This window comes from Gallinula chloropus, assembly GCF_964237585.1.
Source record: "Gallinula chloropus genome assembly, chromosome: 23".
Classification (NCBI taxonomy): Eukaryota; Metazoa; Chordata; class Aves; order Gruiformes; family Rallidae; genus Gallinula; species Gallinula chloropus.
The window spans coordinates 3,798,273-3,816,611 of record NC_140108.1 but is presented as its reverse complement, the minus strand read 5'-3'; the positions used below and the strand labels follow the sequence as shown (position 1 = coordinate 3,816,611).

The following is an 18,339-nucleotide window of genomic DNA, read 5'->3' as shown; positions in this document are numbered from 1 at the left end:
TTGGTCTGGCTGTGCTTCCCAAACCGCTTTCCATGATCTATGTGGTTACAGATTTTATGGGACAGACTCTCCCTTTTCGCTCCCAGGAAGCAGAGCTGGGCGCCCAGGCTGTCCCAGTTTCCCCAGTCCAGCACCAACGGCGTGCTGGTGCACGCTGCCCATCGCAAGGCAGAGTAGGACCGGTGGGACCTTTGTCCTCCCTTGCCTTATTTTCCAGAGGTATCCATGAGACAGCAGAGCATGGGATGCAGGGAGGCAGCATTTTGGGACAGAGAGGCAGGTTTGTCCATCAAGGCAGAGGGAAAACGAGCCTGAGATAGCTGCAGCCATGTGAAATCACCCACAGAGGTGCAGCCAGCAGATCATTGAGTCCATGCTCCAGCTCAGATCTCTTCCCTGGGCTGTGCCTTGGTGTAAATGCAAGAGACACATTTGGTGCAAATGTTTCCCAAAGATTTATTTTTATCTAATCACTTGTGAAAGTTTTACTGACTTTAAAGAACAGATTTGCTAACCACCCATAAACCATGTTTTTCCTGCTTTAATTAAACCATTTTTGTCCATGAGGTTTTGTTCACACACTGACAACATCAATATAAATATCTCTCTGCCAGGGTAATTAATAAAAGCAGGCAGCTCCAGGGAGAAAGCATGTGTGTCGTGTCATCTCTGCAGACTCTCTGGTTGTATCCTTCTTCCAAAAAAAGTTAAGGCTTGCCCCAATTAAAATGTTCTGTGGCTTATGTCTGTTCGGGTTCCATTTGGTATAACTGAATTTATGGTCATCCACAGAGAACTCAGGGGGCTGCCAGATCCAGGCAGGGATCGTTTGTGCCATGGAAATACTGTGCTATTAGATTCTTTTTAAGGCTGTAGGATTAGGGCTCAATAAACTATTTCAACAGCATCCCAAGGCCTGTGCTGTTGCTGTGCCTGGCTGTGCGGGTGCTTGCAGAGGGAATGAGGGCAATAGTGGTGTTTCCACAACATGTTTTGCTCCCTTTGCATGTTAAATCATCACTAAAATCGTGAGCTGGTGCTTCCTACTTAACCCTAAATCCACACTTTTTGTTATGGCTGAGCTGGAGCTGTGGAGGCTGCTGCTCTGTAACCTGTGCTTTTAACAGCAAAAAGTGAGAAGAAAGTTGTTACCAAAGATGTATCCCCATGTGCTGGTGCAGAAGGGACCCAGGGCACTGTCAGCTGGACCTTCTCAGTGCCTCAAGTGCTTGTAATGTTTTCTGAAAGGACTGAGGGAAGGTTGGGTTTGGAGACAGAACCATTCTCGCCTTCAGTGTGTCTGAGAGCTGTCATCCTCAGCTCCATCTTTTGGATCAAAATCAGGCTTTCTTCTAGGGGAAAAAGCTGCTGCAGAAGGCAGATGCCATCCTTTTGCCCCCCCCTCCCCCCCCCCACTTCCACTGGGCTTCAAACCAGCTCATCCTAACAAGAGCAGAAATGTTGGTGATGGGTGTTGGGCCGTGTCTCTAGGGCTTCAGATGGGTGTTCCTAGCAGCTCTGTGTGGAGGTGATTGGGATCTCCCTACCTCAAACCTGCCTTGCTCAGGCACAGCAAGACACGTGCTGTGTCCCATCATGGATTGTTTTGAGTCCCTCTGTCAGAGCACCCAACGCATGGGAATCACCCAAGTAACCAGAGCAGAAGCATCCACGTGCCTTCTGTTGGGTGTCCCATCCGGACACCACCTTGTCCACAGTGTGCTGCTGGGCTGTCTTTTCACCCAGAGATGGAGGAAGACCTAAGCTGGAGATGTTGAAATGTTGTTTCTCTGTGTATTCCTGGGCAGATGGATCATGAGATCCAGTTCCCTGGAATAGATTGTTTCATAAGTGGGTGAACTGGTGCGGGGTAGAGTTCATCCCAGCAGCCCTTGGGACTGTGCAATTTACCCTTGTGCTTCCTTGTAACTCAGATTTCACTTTGTGCTGTCTGACAAGACACTGGTTTAGTTTCAGCTGCAGAGAGCCCAGATCACCCAGCTCCAGAGGAGCTGCTCAGATCAGAGCTCCCTGAGCTTCATCGCTCACAGTTTTGGAAGGAGAGCCAAGGTTTGGCTTGAGGAATCCTAGAGCTGGGTCTGCAACAGAAGGGACTTGAGTGGGAGAGGTTAACAGTCAGATGTCTGTAGAGGATGCTAGTGCTGGAAAAGGAAGCTCATTGCCCTCCAATGGTGTGTGGAAGTGAAAGCCTGCAGAGAAGAGGCTCCCTGAGAACCGTGCGTGTGTCTTCTCCTAGCAAACCACACAACCAAACATCTTGCACCAGGGTCCCCCTGCCTGGTACAAGAAGCTACGAGCAGTAGTAGGGGGATAAAATAGTGGTGGAGCTGGGCTGTGGTCCTTTAACCAAGGACCTGCCTCCCCCACCTCAGGTCTTCCAAACTGGACAGCTGTCCTCCTTGTCCCTCTGGCACCCCAAAGCACATGGAGTGTGTCTTCTCCTTCCCTGCTTGGAGCCCCTCTTGCTCCCAGGAGCTTGTGACAATGAGCAGGATGTCATGCTGGGGCCATCGCAGCCACGGGACCTGCCCACGCTACCCGAGCGTCCCCGGGGGAGCAAGTCAGGTACCGCACCTGAGAGAGGGGATCAGTTCTGCCTCTGTGCTGGGAAGGACTCTTCTGATCTTGTTTGTATATATTTTAAAATAAATCAGTAGGCAGCCTTGGTGCAGGATGTCGCTCTGCAGGCTGGGAGCCGCCGGTGCCGCCGTGGAACGGGCGCACAGGCTTCGTCGCCTCATTTCTGCACCTCCTTTTGGTCATGTTTTCGGTAAATATGGGCTATAAAGAAATCACACGTTTCAGCTTCACCAGAGGTGAGCAGTACTTTGTTACTACATCAAGAGAAAATTTCTCTGGGGGCTGGTGTGAGCTGGCTGCTTTGTTTTGTGCGCCCTTTACACGGGGCTCTGCTGTTCCTGTTTTCTTCAGGAGGGAAACCTCTAATATCCTTTCATTCTTTTTCTCAGTGCCAGCCCAGTTCACAAACTCATCTATTTCACACCTTCTAAAGAGCATGAGAATAGCCTGCAAAGCAGCTGCCTTACTCATTTCTGATAAGAAAGGCTGCAGGGACCCTGCTTCCTTGTACGATTGTGGCACCTTTGGGGGGGTTTCCTGTGTAAATGAAACCTTGGTGCAGCTGGGCTCAGGCGGTGTCAGCTCTGGGGGAGGGTAGTGCCTTGCTTTGCTTCAGGGCTTCTTTTTTTCTTCTTCACTGTTTTCCTTCTCTCAAATCTCTGTTCTGAAAATGTTAGGTCCTGGCTAAAGCTCTAGCACCGTGCATCCTCGGGGCCTGGAAGGTCAAGGTGTTTAGTGGGTGGGAAAGTAGATGCTTCCAGATGGATATTCCTAGACAGTCTGATTGCTGTTTTACATGCTGACATGATGAAGAAGGAGGGATAATATCCCCCAGGGTGAGGCACATGGTCACTGGTAACTGTTGTGCTGGCCGAGTGCTCGTGTGCAGCTGATGCTTCTGCACGTGAGACGGATGCTGGACCATCCAAAGTGAGGCCATCGCGGTGTGTGCTTGGCACCAGTCGTGGACAGGATGAAGCCCTAAAACCTCAGGTCTTGTCCCACCTCTCAGGACATTCCCCAGCTCAGTCTTTGTGCCTTACAGCCTGTCCTGCTGGGAGTTCAGTTCTCTGTATCTCCCCATTACTTGAACTTCAGCCACATACCCCCAGGTCTGTTAATTAGATGGCAAACACGTGCTATGTCAAGAACCTCTGAATTCATTCACCTTTCCCTGGGTTCCTGGATAACTGATGTTATAATTTGTTTCATATATTATTGATGGTCAAGGATAAGCTGAGAGTGAGGGGTCTGTGGGGGACGGGAGCGGAGCTGCCAGTGCTGTCAGATGATGGTCCCAGTTCCTCCCCAGGAAGAGCAGGCAGATCTCCTGCAACATCCTTCAGTGGGCTTTGCTGACATGGGAAGAAGGCTGTCAGTCATACCAGGGTGTGAGGGGCAGTTGAAGCCTCCGTGACTTTTTTGGCCAGAGCATAACACGTGGCGAATGGTTTTGGCACCCGGCGCTGCCACTCAGCCCCTCTGAAGAGCTCTGCAGTCAGTGGTGTTCCACAGCTCCGCTCCCAAAATGTTGTGAAAATAAAGCTGCAGGAATCAGGGAGGATTGAAGACAAGCAGCAGCAGTGTCTGTACACAGGGCTGGATTGGAACTCCCCAGGTGCATCTTGGACACTCCCAGATCCCTCGGACAGCGCGGGAAGCTCAGCCCCACTGTCCTTTCCTGCTCCCCTTCCTAAACGTCCTGAAGCTCTGAAGCCTGTCAGCAGCCCTTGTCTTTATCATATCAAGACTTCCCTCCAGTTCCCATTTATTTTTCATCTGTCCAGCTTTTAGAACTTTACTAATTACTGTGCTTTAAAATGAGGACAATGAAGCAGAGCAGAAAAGTGTGGGGTCTGGAACTCTTTCTGGGGGCAGGAAAACTTCAAAGTCTGTGTGTGTGTGTATCTTAGAGAGAACTGGAAATCCCTTCCTTGCCTTGTGTGTACAGTATCTGAGGCAACCCTGTGATTTGATTCAAGCATCATTTCTTAGGGTTTACTGTTGGAATCAGTGTGGTATGAATTACGTTAGGAGTGAAAAATGAGCTTTTGTTGAGATAAATGCCTGCCATCATCTCCAAAGTCCTCTGCTGTTTTGACATTTTTACTCTGTCTTTCTGTGTGGTGATTAGATGTTGCTGTGCAAGCCAAGCCCAGCACCCTCAAAGAGAGAAACACAAGGGGGTGGGATGGTTTCGTGCAGGAGCTGGCGTTTGCCAGCACCTTCTTTGACATCCTGTGTTATCTGGGGTTGTCTTCTGGGAAGCAAAGCTCTGCCCCTGGAGCAATGGGTATGGGAGAGGGGTGGCAGTGCAGTGGGGATTATCCTTGAGAATCTTCTCATCTTCTCTTTGCACAGAACTTGCTCTGCAGTGTAACCTGCACAGTGTCACGAACACTGAGGTGCCCGTTGCACTGAGGAGCTCTGTAGAGTAGAAGGTGCTTTGACAGAGATGGCATTGAACGAGCTGTGTGAACGCTGTGCTGTGTCATAGAATCATAGAGTGAATCCCAGACTGGTCTGGGTTGGGAGGGACCCCAAGGGTCACAGAGCTCCAACCCCCTGCCACAGGCAGGGACACCAACCTCCAGGCCTGGAGCTACACAAGGTTGCCCAGGGCCCCATCCAACCTGGCCTTGAACACCCCCAGGGATGGGGCACCCACCCCCTCTCTGGGCAGCCTGTTCCAGCCCCTCACCACTCTCTCTGGAAAGAACTTCCCCCCAATATCTCCTCTAACGCTTCACTCCGTTCCCCTTGTCCTGCCAGTCTCTACCCTTTAACAAGCTGATTCCCCTCCTGTTCCTCTGCTCCCTTCAGGGACTGGAAGGCTGCAATGAGGTCCCCCCACAGCCTTCTCTTCTCCAGGCTGAACCAGCCCAGCTCCCTCAGCCTCTCTCCATAGGGGAGCTGCTCCAGCCCTCTGATCATCTCCGTGGCTCCTCTGAACCCTCTCCACTAGTCCCACATCTTTCTTGTGTTGGGCACCCCAGCTCTGGACACAGGACTCCAGCTGGGGCATCACAAGGGCAGAGCAGAGAGGGACAATCCCCTCCCTGTCCCTGCCACCTCTCTTCTGGTGTCATCGTGGCTGCTGGTTGCTGCTGGGAGGGCTCATGTTTGGGCAGCTGGGATGGGTCCTCTGTGCTTGAAAGGGACATCGATGGCGCTGCAGCTCCATGGGTGTTTTATCCCCACACAAAGCTGGGTGACGTGGGAGCTGCCCACTGCTGGGAACACAGGAGAAGAGTGGTTAATAACAAGCAGCCCTTCCACAGGCTCCGTTGGGTTCACACATGCTCCAGGAATTCAGAGCTTGTGTCAGCTCTCCAGGCTGCGCCGCTTTGGAAAGGGAACGGGGCGTTTGGGGAGCAACCAGCCTTGTTTCATGTGACTCCTCCCGCCCTTCAGATGTGGTGGGAAAAAGAATGAGAAGGTTGTTTTTCCGTGACAGAAGTATGTCTCAGGAACAACCTTCCCCAGAGCCTCTGGATGTTTTTCCTTCAGATCCTCCATGAAACCAGATAACACAGTAGCGCAGCGGGAAGCGCAGACACCAGTGGAAAATCTCCACTCCAGACCTGTGGCTTGAGTGGGAGGGAAAGTTCAAATTCCTTTAAAAATCCGGATGAGTCTCTGTCCTGTTGGCTGTGGCAGCACAGCTGCCTCCCACGAGCCAGCAGCTGCACCGGGCTCAGCACCAGGGTAGGCTTCTAGCTTGGAACCAGGCTCAATACCCAGCTTGGAACCAGGCTCAGCACCAGTTGCTCCTGCCTCTGCCCAGCATCCCATATCCCACCAGATCCAGCACAGTCCAGCTGTGTTACCCCACACCAGTGGCTCTCCTGGCTCTGTCTCAGTACTGGTGAGACAGCAACCTGTGAGTTTGACAGGAGGACATCTGTAAAGGTTTCTTTCCCTCTCCTCTGAGCTTTCCTGGTGTTTGGATACCTTTGTGGCAGAGCACATGGCTTCTGTGCACCCAGCTGTCCTGCTGAAAAGCCAGGCAGGAGCTAGCAGGGATGCTGGGGATGCTCCTGAGGATGCCCACACAGACACTTCACAGAGCTGGAAAGCCTCAGTCGCAGGTGAATTGAGTCCTGTGATCCCACAGCCATTCAGTGGTGCTTGGAACTGGAGCCTGGCATCCCCTGGACCACACGTGTCACAGGTGTGCAGGGCTGTTTGGGAGAGAGGGCCTGAAGAGTTCCCTCAGGGTGATGTGAGAGCTCTGCTCACAGCCCAAAGTCAAAGCACGAGGCTTGAATGGAAGTTGGAGGAGAGGCTTTCAGGCAGCAGCATCCTCTCTCCTCCTCATTGGACATTTTAGGATGGAGAGCAGACTCCAGGCTGTCTGCACCACCTTAGTTTGGATGAGGAGCCTGCACAGAGGAGAGTGGTTCTCCCTGAACACCCTTAGAGCTTCCCAGTGGCCCTGAGCTGGGGCAGCAAACGAGCTGGGCCTGGCTCAGCTGCTCTTCCCGTCGGCTCTCGGTGCTGCGACCTGCTCTTGTCTGACACGTTTCTCATTAACTCTTTGTCAAATCACCAGGAAGCCTGCTTAATTGCAGGCAGAGTGCTGAATTTATGAGTTCATCTAGGCTTCATGTCTGCACATTGACTGAGGTGTTTCTCTGGATGAGGTCCTTCTCTCTTCATTCTGGGGCAAGAATGGACTTTCTGTTTCAGTGAGTTCTGAAAGTCATAAATTGTGGCTGTCCCTCCCTCCCCCTTTATTTAAAAGAAACACAACAAAACTTCATGGCAACAGTTTATTGCTCTAAATCAGCTTGTGGGTCATTAAAGAAAAAAAGGGGGGGAAAAAAAAAAGGAAAAAATCTCCCTGGAACTCCTGCCAAATAAAATGTGAGCATCAGCCAAACTGTCAGAGGCAGATCTGCAACTATGGGATGAGAAGGTTTATTACACTTTCGGCTTCTGGGGAGGGATGTTATAGCAACAGGACGCTGGGTCACTGATGGCAAACTCATGGTTGCTCCGTTTCTTCATGCACACTAGGAATCCATTAAGCTAACTGACGACAGATCCCTAGGCATTCCAGTCCTACAGCACACCTCAGCAGAGGCCAAATGTTGGACGCTGCCCATTAAAACGTGAAAGAAACAACCCAACAGAGAGCCCACAAATTAGAGGGGCAGGAAACCTCAAATGATGTGCAGAAAAAAATCGTAAACCTTCAAGAGAATTTTTCCATAACTTTTGCTCCATAACTCAGCATTTCTGATGTTAATAAATCATGGAACCGAGCCCTGAAAGATCAATGAGCCTTTTGGACTCGGATCCTGAGCGCTGCTCAGCAGATGAAGCTGCAGAGTGAGTCCTGGAACATGACAACCATTTCCTTTTGGCTGCCTGGAGATGAGTCTGAGCCGCAGCCACGGCCGGTGCTCCGGGGCTGGATCCAGTGCCCGTGTCTCTGCCATGGGCCTGCGCCAACCTGCCACCCCAGCGAATGCGAGGGGACACTGATGGGGAGAGAGAAGAGACACTGACAGGGAGAGGGACAAGGACCCCAGCAGAGGAGGGGGAGATAACATTCTGGGAACAGACAGTGAAGACAAAATCATGGAGCCATTTGGCTGGGAAGGGGAGTGGATTTGGGAGCGCTCGGATGAACTGTTGGATGTGAAGACAAAAGTGATGGGAGGTGCCTTGGGTTAAGAAATCAAAGTAAATTCTGAACTCAGCATCCACAGCAGAGGGGAAAAGGTGTGGTTGGTTTGGGGCACGTTCAGCAGGGAAAAAAAGCCAGGAGAAATCTGGGATGGGTGGGTGGGATGCGATGGGAGACTGCTCAGAGGGAGGGGAGGCAGGGGAAGCGCTCCCACAATAATCAGCTCTATGAGAGGGCCTGTAGGATGCAGTCCTGGTGAAGGCTTGCTTCTCCAGGCACATGCTGTTCCTGTGGGCAGCCCCTGTTCGTGCAGGGAACACAGCTCCATGGGGCTGCAGCTCTGCAGGTCACACCGTGGGGAATCGGGAAGGTAAAGTGCATCACCCTGAAATGGCTTTAGGCCTGTGAAAGTATCACCAAGTACTAATTGTTAATTCCTTTCCCCTTTCTTTCCCCTCCCTTATCTTCCCCCTTTCTTCCATCTCCTCTGATTCTCCCTTTAACACCGCAGCCGAATTGCCCACCAGAGACCCCTCTGCTACCGCACTGACCACAGGGCTGCCCCGAGCGTGCAGAGCAAGTACAACTACTGAATTTAATTCCACTGAGTCATATTCCTGCTGATTACACCTGATTTTCTGTTGTGGTTGTTTTTCTTCCTGCAGCATCTTTCTTTTCTTTTGCTGTTGGTGCTAAATGCCTGATGCCTGGGAAAACAGGGGCGTCTCTGGGCAAATGGCCTTATGTCTCAAGCTAGGGTCTATTCCCTGATAGAGATTAACTTAGCTCTGGACTTAAGAGTGAATAACCAGTCAGTTTAACAGAGCTGGCTGTGGCTGTTCACCAAGTACCTCCCAAGGATGGCAAATTGAGCCATCCAGCAGTCTGCTGCGGGATGGATCTCTCAGGGCTTCCATTCCCTGTCTCTGATTTACCTCTATATAAGACATTTACCCCCTTTCCTTTCTCTACTTGATCTTCTTCAGAGCATTGGTTATCTCTTAGAGCTGGTTGTGCTTCTAAAAACCATATATAAACCCAAATCCCAAAGCCAGCCTTCAAATAGAACATCATCTTTGCTGCCGACTATGACCTGTGAGCTGATTTGCCCTGAAATGGTAGAATGAAGGAATTCCAGCAGAGGAAATTTCTGATTTCCTTCTGGTGTGAACTGGAAAGAAGATGTAGAAGCTGTTTTTCCAGAGGTTTTTAAGGTGGGGGAAGCAGGCTTACAGGGTTGACCCTGTGTGTGTGCAGAGGAAGCACTGCACACCGCAGCTAGAGATTTGTGTTTACTCCTGGGGCTTCTCGGGGTTTTTAAATTGTGATGCAGCTTTCATACAGAGCATCAGAAAAGAGCGTGAGCGTGAGAACCTGGTCTTTATTTAGAGGTGTCAACCACAAAGAGCCGGACTCCCTGAAGAACAGCCCCGCTCTGCAGCAGCCCTGCACCCTGCGTGCCATCAGGTGACGGTGGCACGTGTGGCGTCCCACTGAGTCCCAGAACAGTCGTACTTCCCAGACAGCCACACGCTGGGTTAGACAAACACCGAAACATCCCAGTAAAGTAACACCAGAGGTATTTGCCAGCCTTGGAGGTACCACATGAAGGTCTTTATGGGCTGTGGGGAAAGGCCTGTGCTGTGTGTTCGCAAGCGCTGATATATTTGTGGTGTGGTCGTCATCCAGAGGCAGGGTTTGGAACACAAGCCTGTGTTCTCATACACTACCTTTTATTTCTGTTCCTGTGATAAATGGCAAGTATCCAGTGAATCCCTGACTGTTGGGACTAAACACCTTTTGCTACAGTGTGGGATGGGATAGGAGAACTCGTATAATTCCTTCCCTTTGGCTGGCAAGTGAGAAGTCCCCGCTGGCTAGCAGAGTCCCTGCTGGCTAAGCAGAGTCCCTGCCATGCTCAGCCCACTCCTCCACCTCTAGAACACTTGCCTGGCTTTCCAGCTGTTCTAGTTTCAAAGGCTCCTTACTGGAAGCAGCAGAAGCCCGTGGTTGAGAAGGGACGGTAACAGAGCAGAGCAGCATTCAGTGGGGCTGCCGGGCCTTGAGCTATTTATAGAGTGAGGGGGGGTGTGAAAATCGGGGGCTTCAGTTCTCAGGGTTTCATGCAACCTCTTTTCTTCTCATTCTGATGGTGAGATTTCACACCCGCTGTTTGGGTTTGAAGGCTCTGCTCAGATAAAACCAGAGGGTTTCAGGTGATTTCTAGCTGAGGCAGGACCTTGTTCTGAGGCAGAGCTGTTGCCTCGTGCAGGGGCCCTGCAAAGCACTGGGTGAATTTGAGCTGAATTCTGGGGTTTCCAAAGCTGTCTGAGCTGCTTTGGCCCAACAGCTGTAGACTGTGAAAGGGGGCATCTGTAAGACATGGCTGTGACATAACACAGACTGTGTGGGTGGTCCTGGCACGTGCCATATCATATTCCCAGCGTGACTCCATCTCACTGATTGCTGCTGTGTGAGTTAATGGTACTGGGAGATGACTGGGCTGCTGCTTGTTCAAACCAGTAGAAGCTGTATACCCAAACTGGTCCGTGGCTTCAAGTCAACAGCCAAACATTGAGGATTCATCTCCGTTTCGCTTTCCAAACCATCTCCCTGGGACCTGTTGCCACTTTCTGTCTCGGTGTGTCCCCCCTCCTGCCCCTCCAGGTGCTGGCCTGGCTGTTGCACTTCGTTAGCTAATTTGTGGTCAGTAAAGCCAAGCCAAGTGCTTTAATCTCAACAGTCAACAGCTTGGGCCAGCCTCAATGTTCCTAGAGGTTCCCTAAGATGAAACAGAAGTTATTTTAGCTTGAGTAAACTCTAGTACCGCATTAAGAACACTTTTATGGTTGGTTTTTCTCCTTCCAAAGACCTTAAATTGGCTTCCAGTGACATTACTGCCGTGTATCAGGCCTTGGCTATTAGGAGTAGAGCTCAAGGGGAGGCAAACAAGGGCACTTAGAAAGTTCCAGCTATAGAGAGTCTGGGTAGGGAAGAGCTGGGGTTTTGCTGGGGTCTCACTGCCACCCCCCCCACTCCCCAACCCCTGAAGGGTAAATTCAGGAACTCCCCATGGTGCTTTTAAAAACTGCAGGTCCCCAAGTAAAGGCAACTGAATTTGAGGGGAGCATTGACAGTTGAAAAGAGCTGTCAGACACCCTCCCAAAATCCCTTTGGCACACGATGTCCCCAATTGGATTCAGACCTGGATTTAACCCTTGATGTACACTGGTGGTTCCTCCTGGATTTTCACATGTCCTTTCCTTTGGCATGAGACCTGACCCCAGCAGTGCTGGTGCCTCTGGCAAATGGAGGGTTAATCCCAAGGTTCAGTTATCCCCTTCGCTGGGGTGGAGCTGTTGAGTCGGTGAGTGATGAGAAGTGATGGGACTGAGCAGTGCGTGGGGAGAACTGGTGCCGGCACAGCCAAGGTGGGGAGGAGGGGGATGCCAAGGCTTGTCCAGCCAAAGGGCCAGGCATGGAGGATGTGCCAGGGGAAGTTTGCAGGCTTTTCCCATTTAGGTAGATCTGCTTAAGTTGAACTGACTGGAGCATTCCCACACAGGGCAGGAACGTGGCTGGACATGGGGAGGTTTTTTCCCACCAGTTCTGTCCCAGCCAACCACCCATTCCAGGAGACAAGGCAGGATTTCACCAAGGCTTGAGTGCTCTGTTTTGACTAGGAGGGAAACAGCCAAATGCCAGTGGTGTGATTGTCCCTTTGTCCATTTTATACACGTGGCTTGATGAACACAGTTGGTGCTGGAAGTGCAAGGCCAGGGTATGGCCTGTGCAGAGGTGGGAGCTTTTCTGGGGATAGTGCTGATGCCGGCACCGTCCTGATGCTCCATGGGTTTTCAAAGCTGTGGAGCAAGAGCCTTGATCAACAGCATCACTCCAGGCTTCCCCAGCCTGACCTTACACTGGATTTGTTGCTGGCTTCACTGCCTCTTAATTTTTCCTTTCCTTTGTTCCTTCCTTCTCTTCTTTCTCTGTCTTGAGATAGATGGGAAAATATTATCGTATCCCATGAGATTTTGAGAGAATTAATTGCATGTTAAGAGCTTTTGATGACTGAAGTAATCTACAATGACACAGGCTCTGGTAGGGGTAGAGGGAAATCTAAGTCTAAGGGAAAAAGGAATTTCAGTACTAGGGGGCCACTCACAAGCAGAACATCATCGTGCTGTGCCCAGGACTCAAAGGGCTTTTCCTTGGTGAGGGGGGGGGTGTCCTGGGTATGTTTTAAAATATGCTTCCTTGGGTGGGTTGTGAGGTGGGTCATCCTGGAGGGTGGTGAGGAAAGCTGGGCAGCTTTCTGTTCCCAGGTCACCTTTGCTCCCTTAAGAATGAAAAAGCTCAAGGTATCTTCCAGGCAACCCTGTGGTTTTCTTCAGACCATGACACTTTTTCCCCACACCTGGACTTCTGAAGGGCTTTATTTGGAAGGATCCCTCTTTTGCACTCTAGCTGCATCTCATCTCACCTGCAGCCTTGCAGATCCTCTGGCATCCCTGAGTTTCCAGTGCTGTAGTTACACAGGAGGAGACGTTGGTGGCTGTAGCGTTTCCTGAAATAACATTTCACAGCCCTGTGGTGAGGGACCCATTTTGAAAGCTGACTCAAAAACAAAGTGATTTCTTTATTTATATCAAAAAACGATCTGGCATGAAGGGATAAAACAGGTATGGTGAGGATGGAGCCATTTAAAGGCCCTGACAGTAAGATCAGGAGCAATTATCTGCTCTGATTGCTTAAGCTGGTGAGTACCAGGCCCGTGTGTTTGTCTCCATCACAGCTGTAAGCCTGAGCCTGTCACTCTTGGAGGACTCTGATGTATTTCCTTGGTGGTTCTGCTCACCAGGAACATCAGATGATGCCCGAGAGCTGATTGTAGCCCCGTCGGATGTGTCTCTGTTAGTTACATACACCACGCAGCCTCCTTTCTACTCCTTGCTCAGACCCCTGCATTGCAAATCCTCCTTCCTTTCTGCTCTCTGCGTTGCTGTTCCACAGCAGACCTGTGAGACCCCTGTGTTTCTTCTTCTGTCCTCTCCAGATTGCTGATGACCTGGGGAATGAGAAGTTCTGTGTGGACGCGAGCCAGAGCGGAGCTGGGAACTGGCTGAAGTACATCCGTGTGGCCTGCTCAGGAGAGGAGCAGAATCTCGCCGTCTGTCACCTTAACGAGCAGGTAATGACTTGGGCAATTAATAAGTCGCTGAGCCCACCTCACCACTGCAGCAGACTCTGGGGTGGGCTGGCTGGAGGACGGGGTGTAGCCGTGGTGCCGGATGGAAGCAGCTGAGGGATCCATCCAGTTGGCAGCTCCCTACAATAATCCAAACCTTGTGGGATCTTCCCAACCCCTTCTGTGGTGGGGAAGAGGCTGTTACTAGCAGTGAGCAGACAGGAGGTGTATTTAGATGCACACTGGTTTGGTGGTGTAGCTTAAGAGACAATTAATTTTCAAGGCTTCAACACAAAGATGAGCTGAGGGTGGAACAACAAACTTACAACAAGAGCTTATAAAGTCCATGGCTGGCAGAGAGGCAGGATGGACACTGGCTCCTGTGAAACAAGTGTGGCTCAGGGTGTGCAGGATGTCAGCCCACTTTGTGAACTCGTTTTCTGTTTTAAAATGCTTTTCAGTAATTTCCCTTTGGATGGAGGGAGGAAAAACAACAAAGCAACCCAACAAAAACATCACAAATGTTCGTGATTTAAGCAATCCAGAGGAGACCGAGGCACAAAGCTCTAAATTCCAGGCTGCTGGGTTAAAATGGGCTGCTGATTGCAGCGGTGCCCACTCACCACCACTCACAAGTGCTCTTACAACAAGGAGCCTTCTAAGCAAGAGCCAACATTTATCATCAGCTCCTTGTCTTACCCGGCGAGCTGCTCGGTGCGTGGTGACACACACCGGGCTGCTCCCGCCTCTCCATTTCACCAGGTCAATGCCTCAGGGGCCGTTAGCTTTCCCCTCACCCATTCCTCAGGACTTCCCCATCCTTCATCCTGCACAGAAAACACGGGGCTGTGCCTGATGATGTGGCTTCACTCCTGATCGTCCCGTGGCTTCCCCGAGCCACACAGCCCCTTGCAGACTGAGGGGCACCTTTCCAGACTCGCTGAGGGCTGAACAGGACCATGTCTCAGTTCCTTGGTGGGGAGACTCTGCCGGGTGCTGATGCTCTGAGCATCCTGGGGGGGAGAGCAGAGATCTCCAGCCAGACCATCACCAGCCCTTGTGACTGACTCCTAAGGCTGGAAACACGTTATAAATCTTCAGAGTGACTAAGCACTGGTGATTTCCAGCCCAAGCTCTCTTAGCGCAGCTGGTTTGTACTTCAGTTCCGTGGTGCTGGCTGGGCATGGGTTTTTCCAGGAGGGACTCAGAACACCAGAGCAAAAGGTGTTATCGTTCCTGGTTGGTGTGTGTGTGTAGGTTTGGGATGTGTTCGTCAGTGTGCAGAGAAAAGCAAGGCTTTTGCAAGGAGAGATTACCCACAACATGCCAAAGTGGTATTGTGATGATAAGAGGCAGAAAAAGCTTTTAATCAAAACCGGTTGATTTTCCGGAAAGAAAGAAACAGGTTTACACGGGGAGATGGTCCTTTGCACCTCCACCCCTGACCGCACTCTGCTCTTTTTTACACCTCTGTAACTTGGGGGCATTCCTGAGAATCCCAGGTTTTCCTGGACATGTAGTGAAGTCATTGACAGGAGAACCCAGACCTCTGGATGTTTGGGGGGGTGGGGTGTCCCAATTTCCAGATGAGAACGCTGCTGTTCTGAAAGAGATTAGCTGAGATGTTTCATTCATTATTTTTCAGTTGTGAAAGCAATTTTCAAATATAAAGTAACACCCAGCCAGTTCTCTTTGTATTTAGTCCTACTGACAGGTATTTGAATGGAACAGAAGATCCCTGATTGACTGAGATAATTGTGTTTCTAAAGTGGGACTGGGAAAGAATGGTAGAAAAATGACATGGTTTACTAAATGCATGTGGAAAATGATACTTGACTTCTGTTGTGTTTGTTCATGTTGCTGCTGCTGCCTTCATGGGGCAAACACTCCAGCAGCTCAGCTGTTCTTGTGCAGGAGATGGTAATACTAAACAGAGGATATGTAATAAATGTAATGGCCCTGAGCTCATGGTCAGGAACATAGCTGCTGCTTTTGTTTGTGTGTGTGTGTGTATATATCTACATATATAGGAAAAAAGCAGGACCAGCTGGAGTTACAGAGAAAATCAGGCTGCTGTTTGATAAGCCAGTCGTGAATTCACGTCTGTGTCTGTGTAACGGGGATATCTCACGTGTGTTTTGCACAGATCCTGCACGGCTCCGTTAGGATTCCTGGGTGTGCAACACAATGACTTAAAAGAGGAAAGAAAAAAGCAACAGGGCTCAGTTGAAACAAAGGGAAGGCTGCTCCAAAGGAGGGGAACAGTCGTGCAGCTGGTTCTGCCCAGAAACACAGGAGCCAAACTTTGAGGGGCTCGCTCCTCCCGGAGCCAGCAGCCACATCTGTGTGTCTGGCAGTTGTCTTGGACAGGTAGAAATATTTGTTCTGTTGGATTTCCAGAGCAGTTAACTGTCTGCAAGGCAAAGATGTAGAGCAGCCACTCTGCATCGTCCCTGTCCCTCACCTCTGCAGCTCCCGGGTGCAGTGAGTGTTGGTGCTTGTTGAGCTTTAGCGGGGCGCTGCAGCCGCTGTCTGGCTGTTCCAGCACTCCTTTTTCCTAACACACAGCCCTGATGGAGCCAAGGTAAATAGTGGGCAGAACTTGTACAGCAGGTAAATGTGTCTTGGGAGAGGTATGGTGACAGCCAGCCAGAGCTCAGACCAAGGCAGGGCTCAGATGCGCTTTTCTCACTTGCCGTGTTCCATCTCCATCTGTCCTTCGATACGGGAAACACACACAATGACCACGTTGTTCCTGCCTCCAGAACGCTTCTGGGAGCAGAGATGCCCAGCTTTGCTCTGTGCTCTGCACTGGGTGAGATCAGCCTCGGGTGTGATTGTGCATTGCGGTTCCAATACTTCCAGTACCCAGACACAGCTCAGCTGTGTGCTACTACAGCCGGAGCAGCCTCCCATTGCCCCCAGCACCCATCCGCAGCAGCAGGCACAGAGCAGATATGGGTATCAAGCCCTGATAGGAAAGGGATTGCTCTGGGCTCTTTATAATTTCCCTTTCCCCCCCCCCCCTCCTTCCTTTAGTGCCCCAGCCCAGGAAGGTTTTGATAAAAATCAAGAACTGCTGTATTTTCAGTCGTCTGCGTGAGCGTTACCCAAAACCTCCTGTACCATTAACTCCTTGTGTTGGAGAGACCTGGCTGGCAGTTAGGAGAGGCACATTCTTGTTGTGAGAAATGGGAAGTGATGATAGTGTGTGGAAATTTTATATAAACTAGGAACAGGAACGATTTGTGGAGCTGAACCTTCTGAGGGGTCAGCAAGATCCATCTTTTTCAGCGTGCAACAAATAGGAAAGGAAACACAGCAGCAGCTTTAATTAATTCAGACCATCGGTAACGTGATTGCAAGATGAAGTTAATTATTGTAATGAAATGTTTGATGAAATTAATGCGACTCCAGCAGAATCCAGCCTTTCCCTACTCGTTAATGAAGCCCGTGCTCTGTGCCTTGAAAGGCCACAACAGACATGTTTTCGTGTACAAGAAGCCACTTTGTTCTGAGAACAAACAGGAGGAGTGGAGGAGTTCAAGGTTATGGCACAGTGGCACCGTCAGCTATTCAGTAGTGTGGCTCAGAGGGGTTGTTCCAGGCTAGGAGCCGTGGCTGTGTCACTGAAGTAGGTGCACCTTTTAGATCGTGGCTTGTATTTTAGTGCTGGCTGGGATTTGGGTTACTGGCTGAGAGAGAAATCTCTGTTAATGGCTATTTTGAGTTCTTGGCTAGCTGTGAGCGATGGCATATTCCGAGCTCTGTTTTACTCAGTCAAGCCCTGAACTCTGGGCTTGTTCCTACTCTGGCTTTTATTTTTTTCCTTATTTTTTTTCCCCCCAGGCAGGCTTGCCTTTAAACTCGGTGGTGTTTGGTCCTGGGAAAGGCTTTTCTTGTCAAACAAGCAGGCAGGAAAGAGAGGTGAAGTGCAAATTAAATAAATCATGAGAAGAAGGACAATTTTATACCCCTCGTAGTCTGTAGTGGAGCCCACAAAAATTCACCGTCCGACCTGGGTGAGACAACCAAGCACAGTCTTAGGGGAAGATTTCTTTCAGAAAGATTTCTTTGGGGGTTTTCAGCCGGGGATCCCAGCACACTGCACAGAGAGATGCTCAGATCCATCCAGCCGCTCCAGCTTGCTTTTACTGACTGTCCGTGGGCTGGGATGAGGAGGGATGTCGCATCAGGGGAAGGGCTGGTTAGGAACCGGTGCAAACCTGGGATGGAAATTACACCGAGGATTTGGGAAGGTGCAGGGACGGGGTTCTGTGTAGTTTGGGATGTGTCAGTCGGGTTTCTGTGCAGTTTGGGATGTCAGGCGGGTTTCTGCCCAGTTTGGGATGTGTCAGGTGGGTTTCTGCCCAGTTTGGGATGTGTCAGGCGGGTTTCTGCCCAGTTTGGGACATTGTCAGGCACAAGCAGTTCAGGTTCCTGTTCCCAGACGTTTTGTCTGCGACCACATCCCGGTGTGAAGCTCTCGGGAGGAGTTTCACGGCCGTTTCTGCCGAGCAGTAGTGACCTGTCTGCGCGCCTGATGACGAAGTATTTGGGTAGATGTCCCGAGGAGGGTGCGGGGAGGACGCGCGGAGCCGCAGCGGAGCCGCGGGGCTGACCTCGCCCTCCCGAAGGGTTTCCCCAGCCCGCCCCGCAGTAGGTGGGCGCTGCGCTGCCTCGGGGTTAGGCTGCCGCTTCTCCCCGCGGCTCCCCGGGCACCCCGCAGGCTGCGGCCCCTCCGCACGCACCGGCCGCCCTGTCCCGCACCGGCGAGGGGCGGCTTCTGCCGCCGGAGCGGCCCCTGGGACGGCGCTGCCCGCGCCCCGGAGGTGCCTCTCTCGGAGCCGCCAGGTCAGGCGTCCCGTGCACCCCCCGGGCCGCGGCCCCCGCTGCCCCGGCCCGGCCC

The 18,339-nt window shown here is 51.2% G+C and overlaps 1 protein-coding gene across 2 annotated transcripts in view; it reads left to right on the top strand.

Moving 5' to 3' along the window:
• Nucleotides 1-18,339, top strand: part of PRDM16 (PR/SET domain 16) — a gene marked incomplete at both ends in the record, with an annotated part of 286,316 nt that overhangs the window by 230,424 nt on the left and 37,553 nt on the right. For both annotated transcript variants that reach the window (XM_084274611.1, XM_084274610.1), the window contains one exon: nt 13,299-13,433. In XM_084274611.1, coding sequence (XP_084130737.1) covers nt 13,299-13,433 — 135 coding nt within the window. The remainder of the gene's footprint in view (nt 1-13,298; nt 13,434-18,339) is intronic.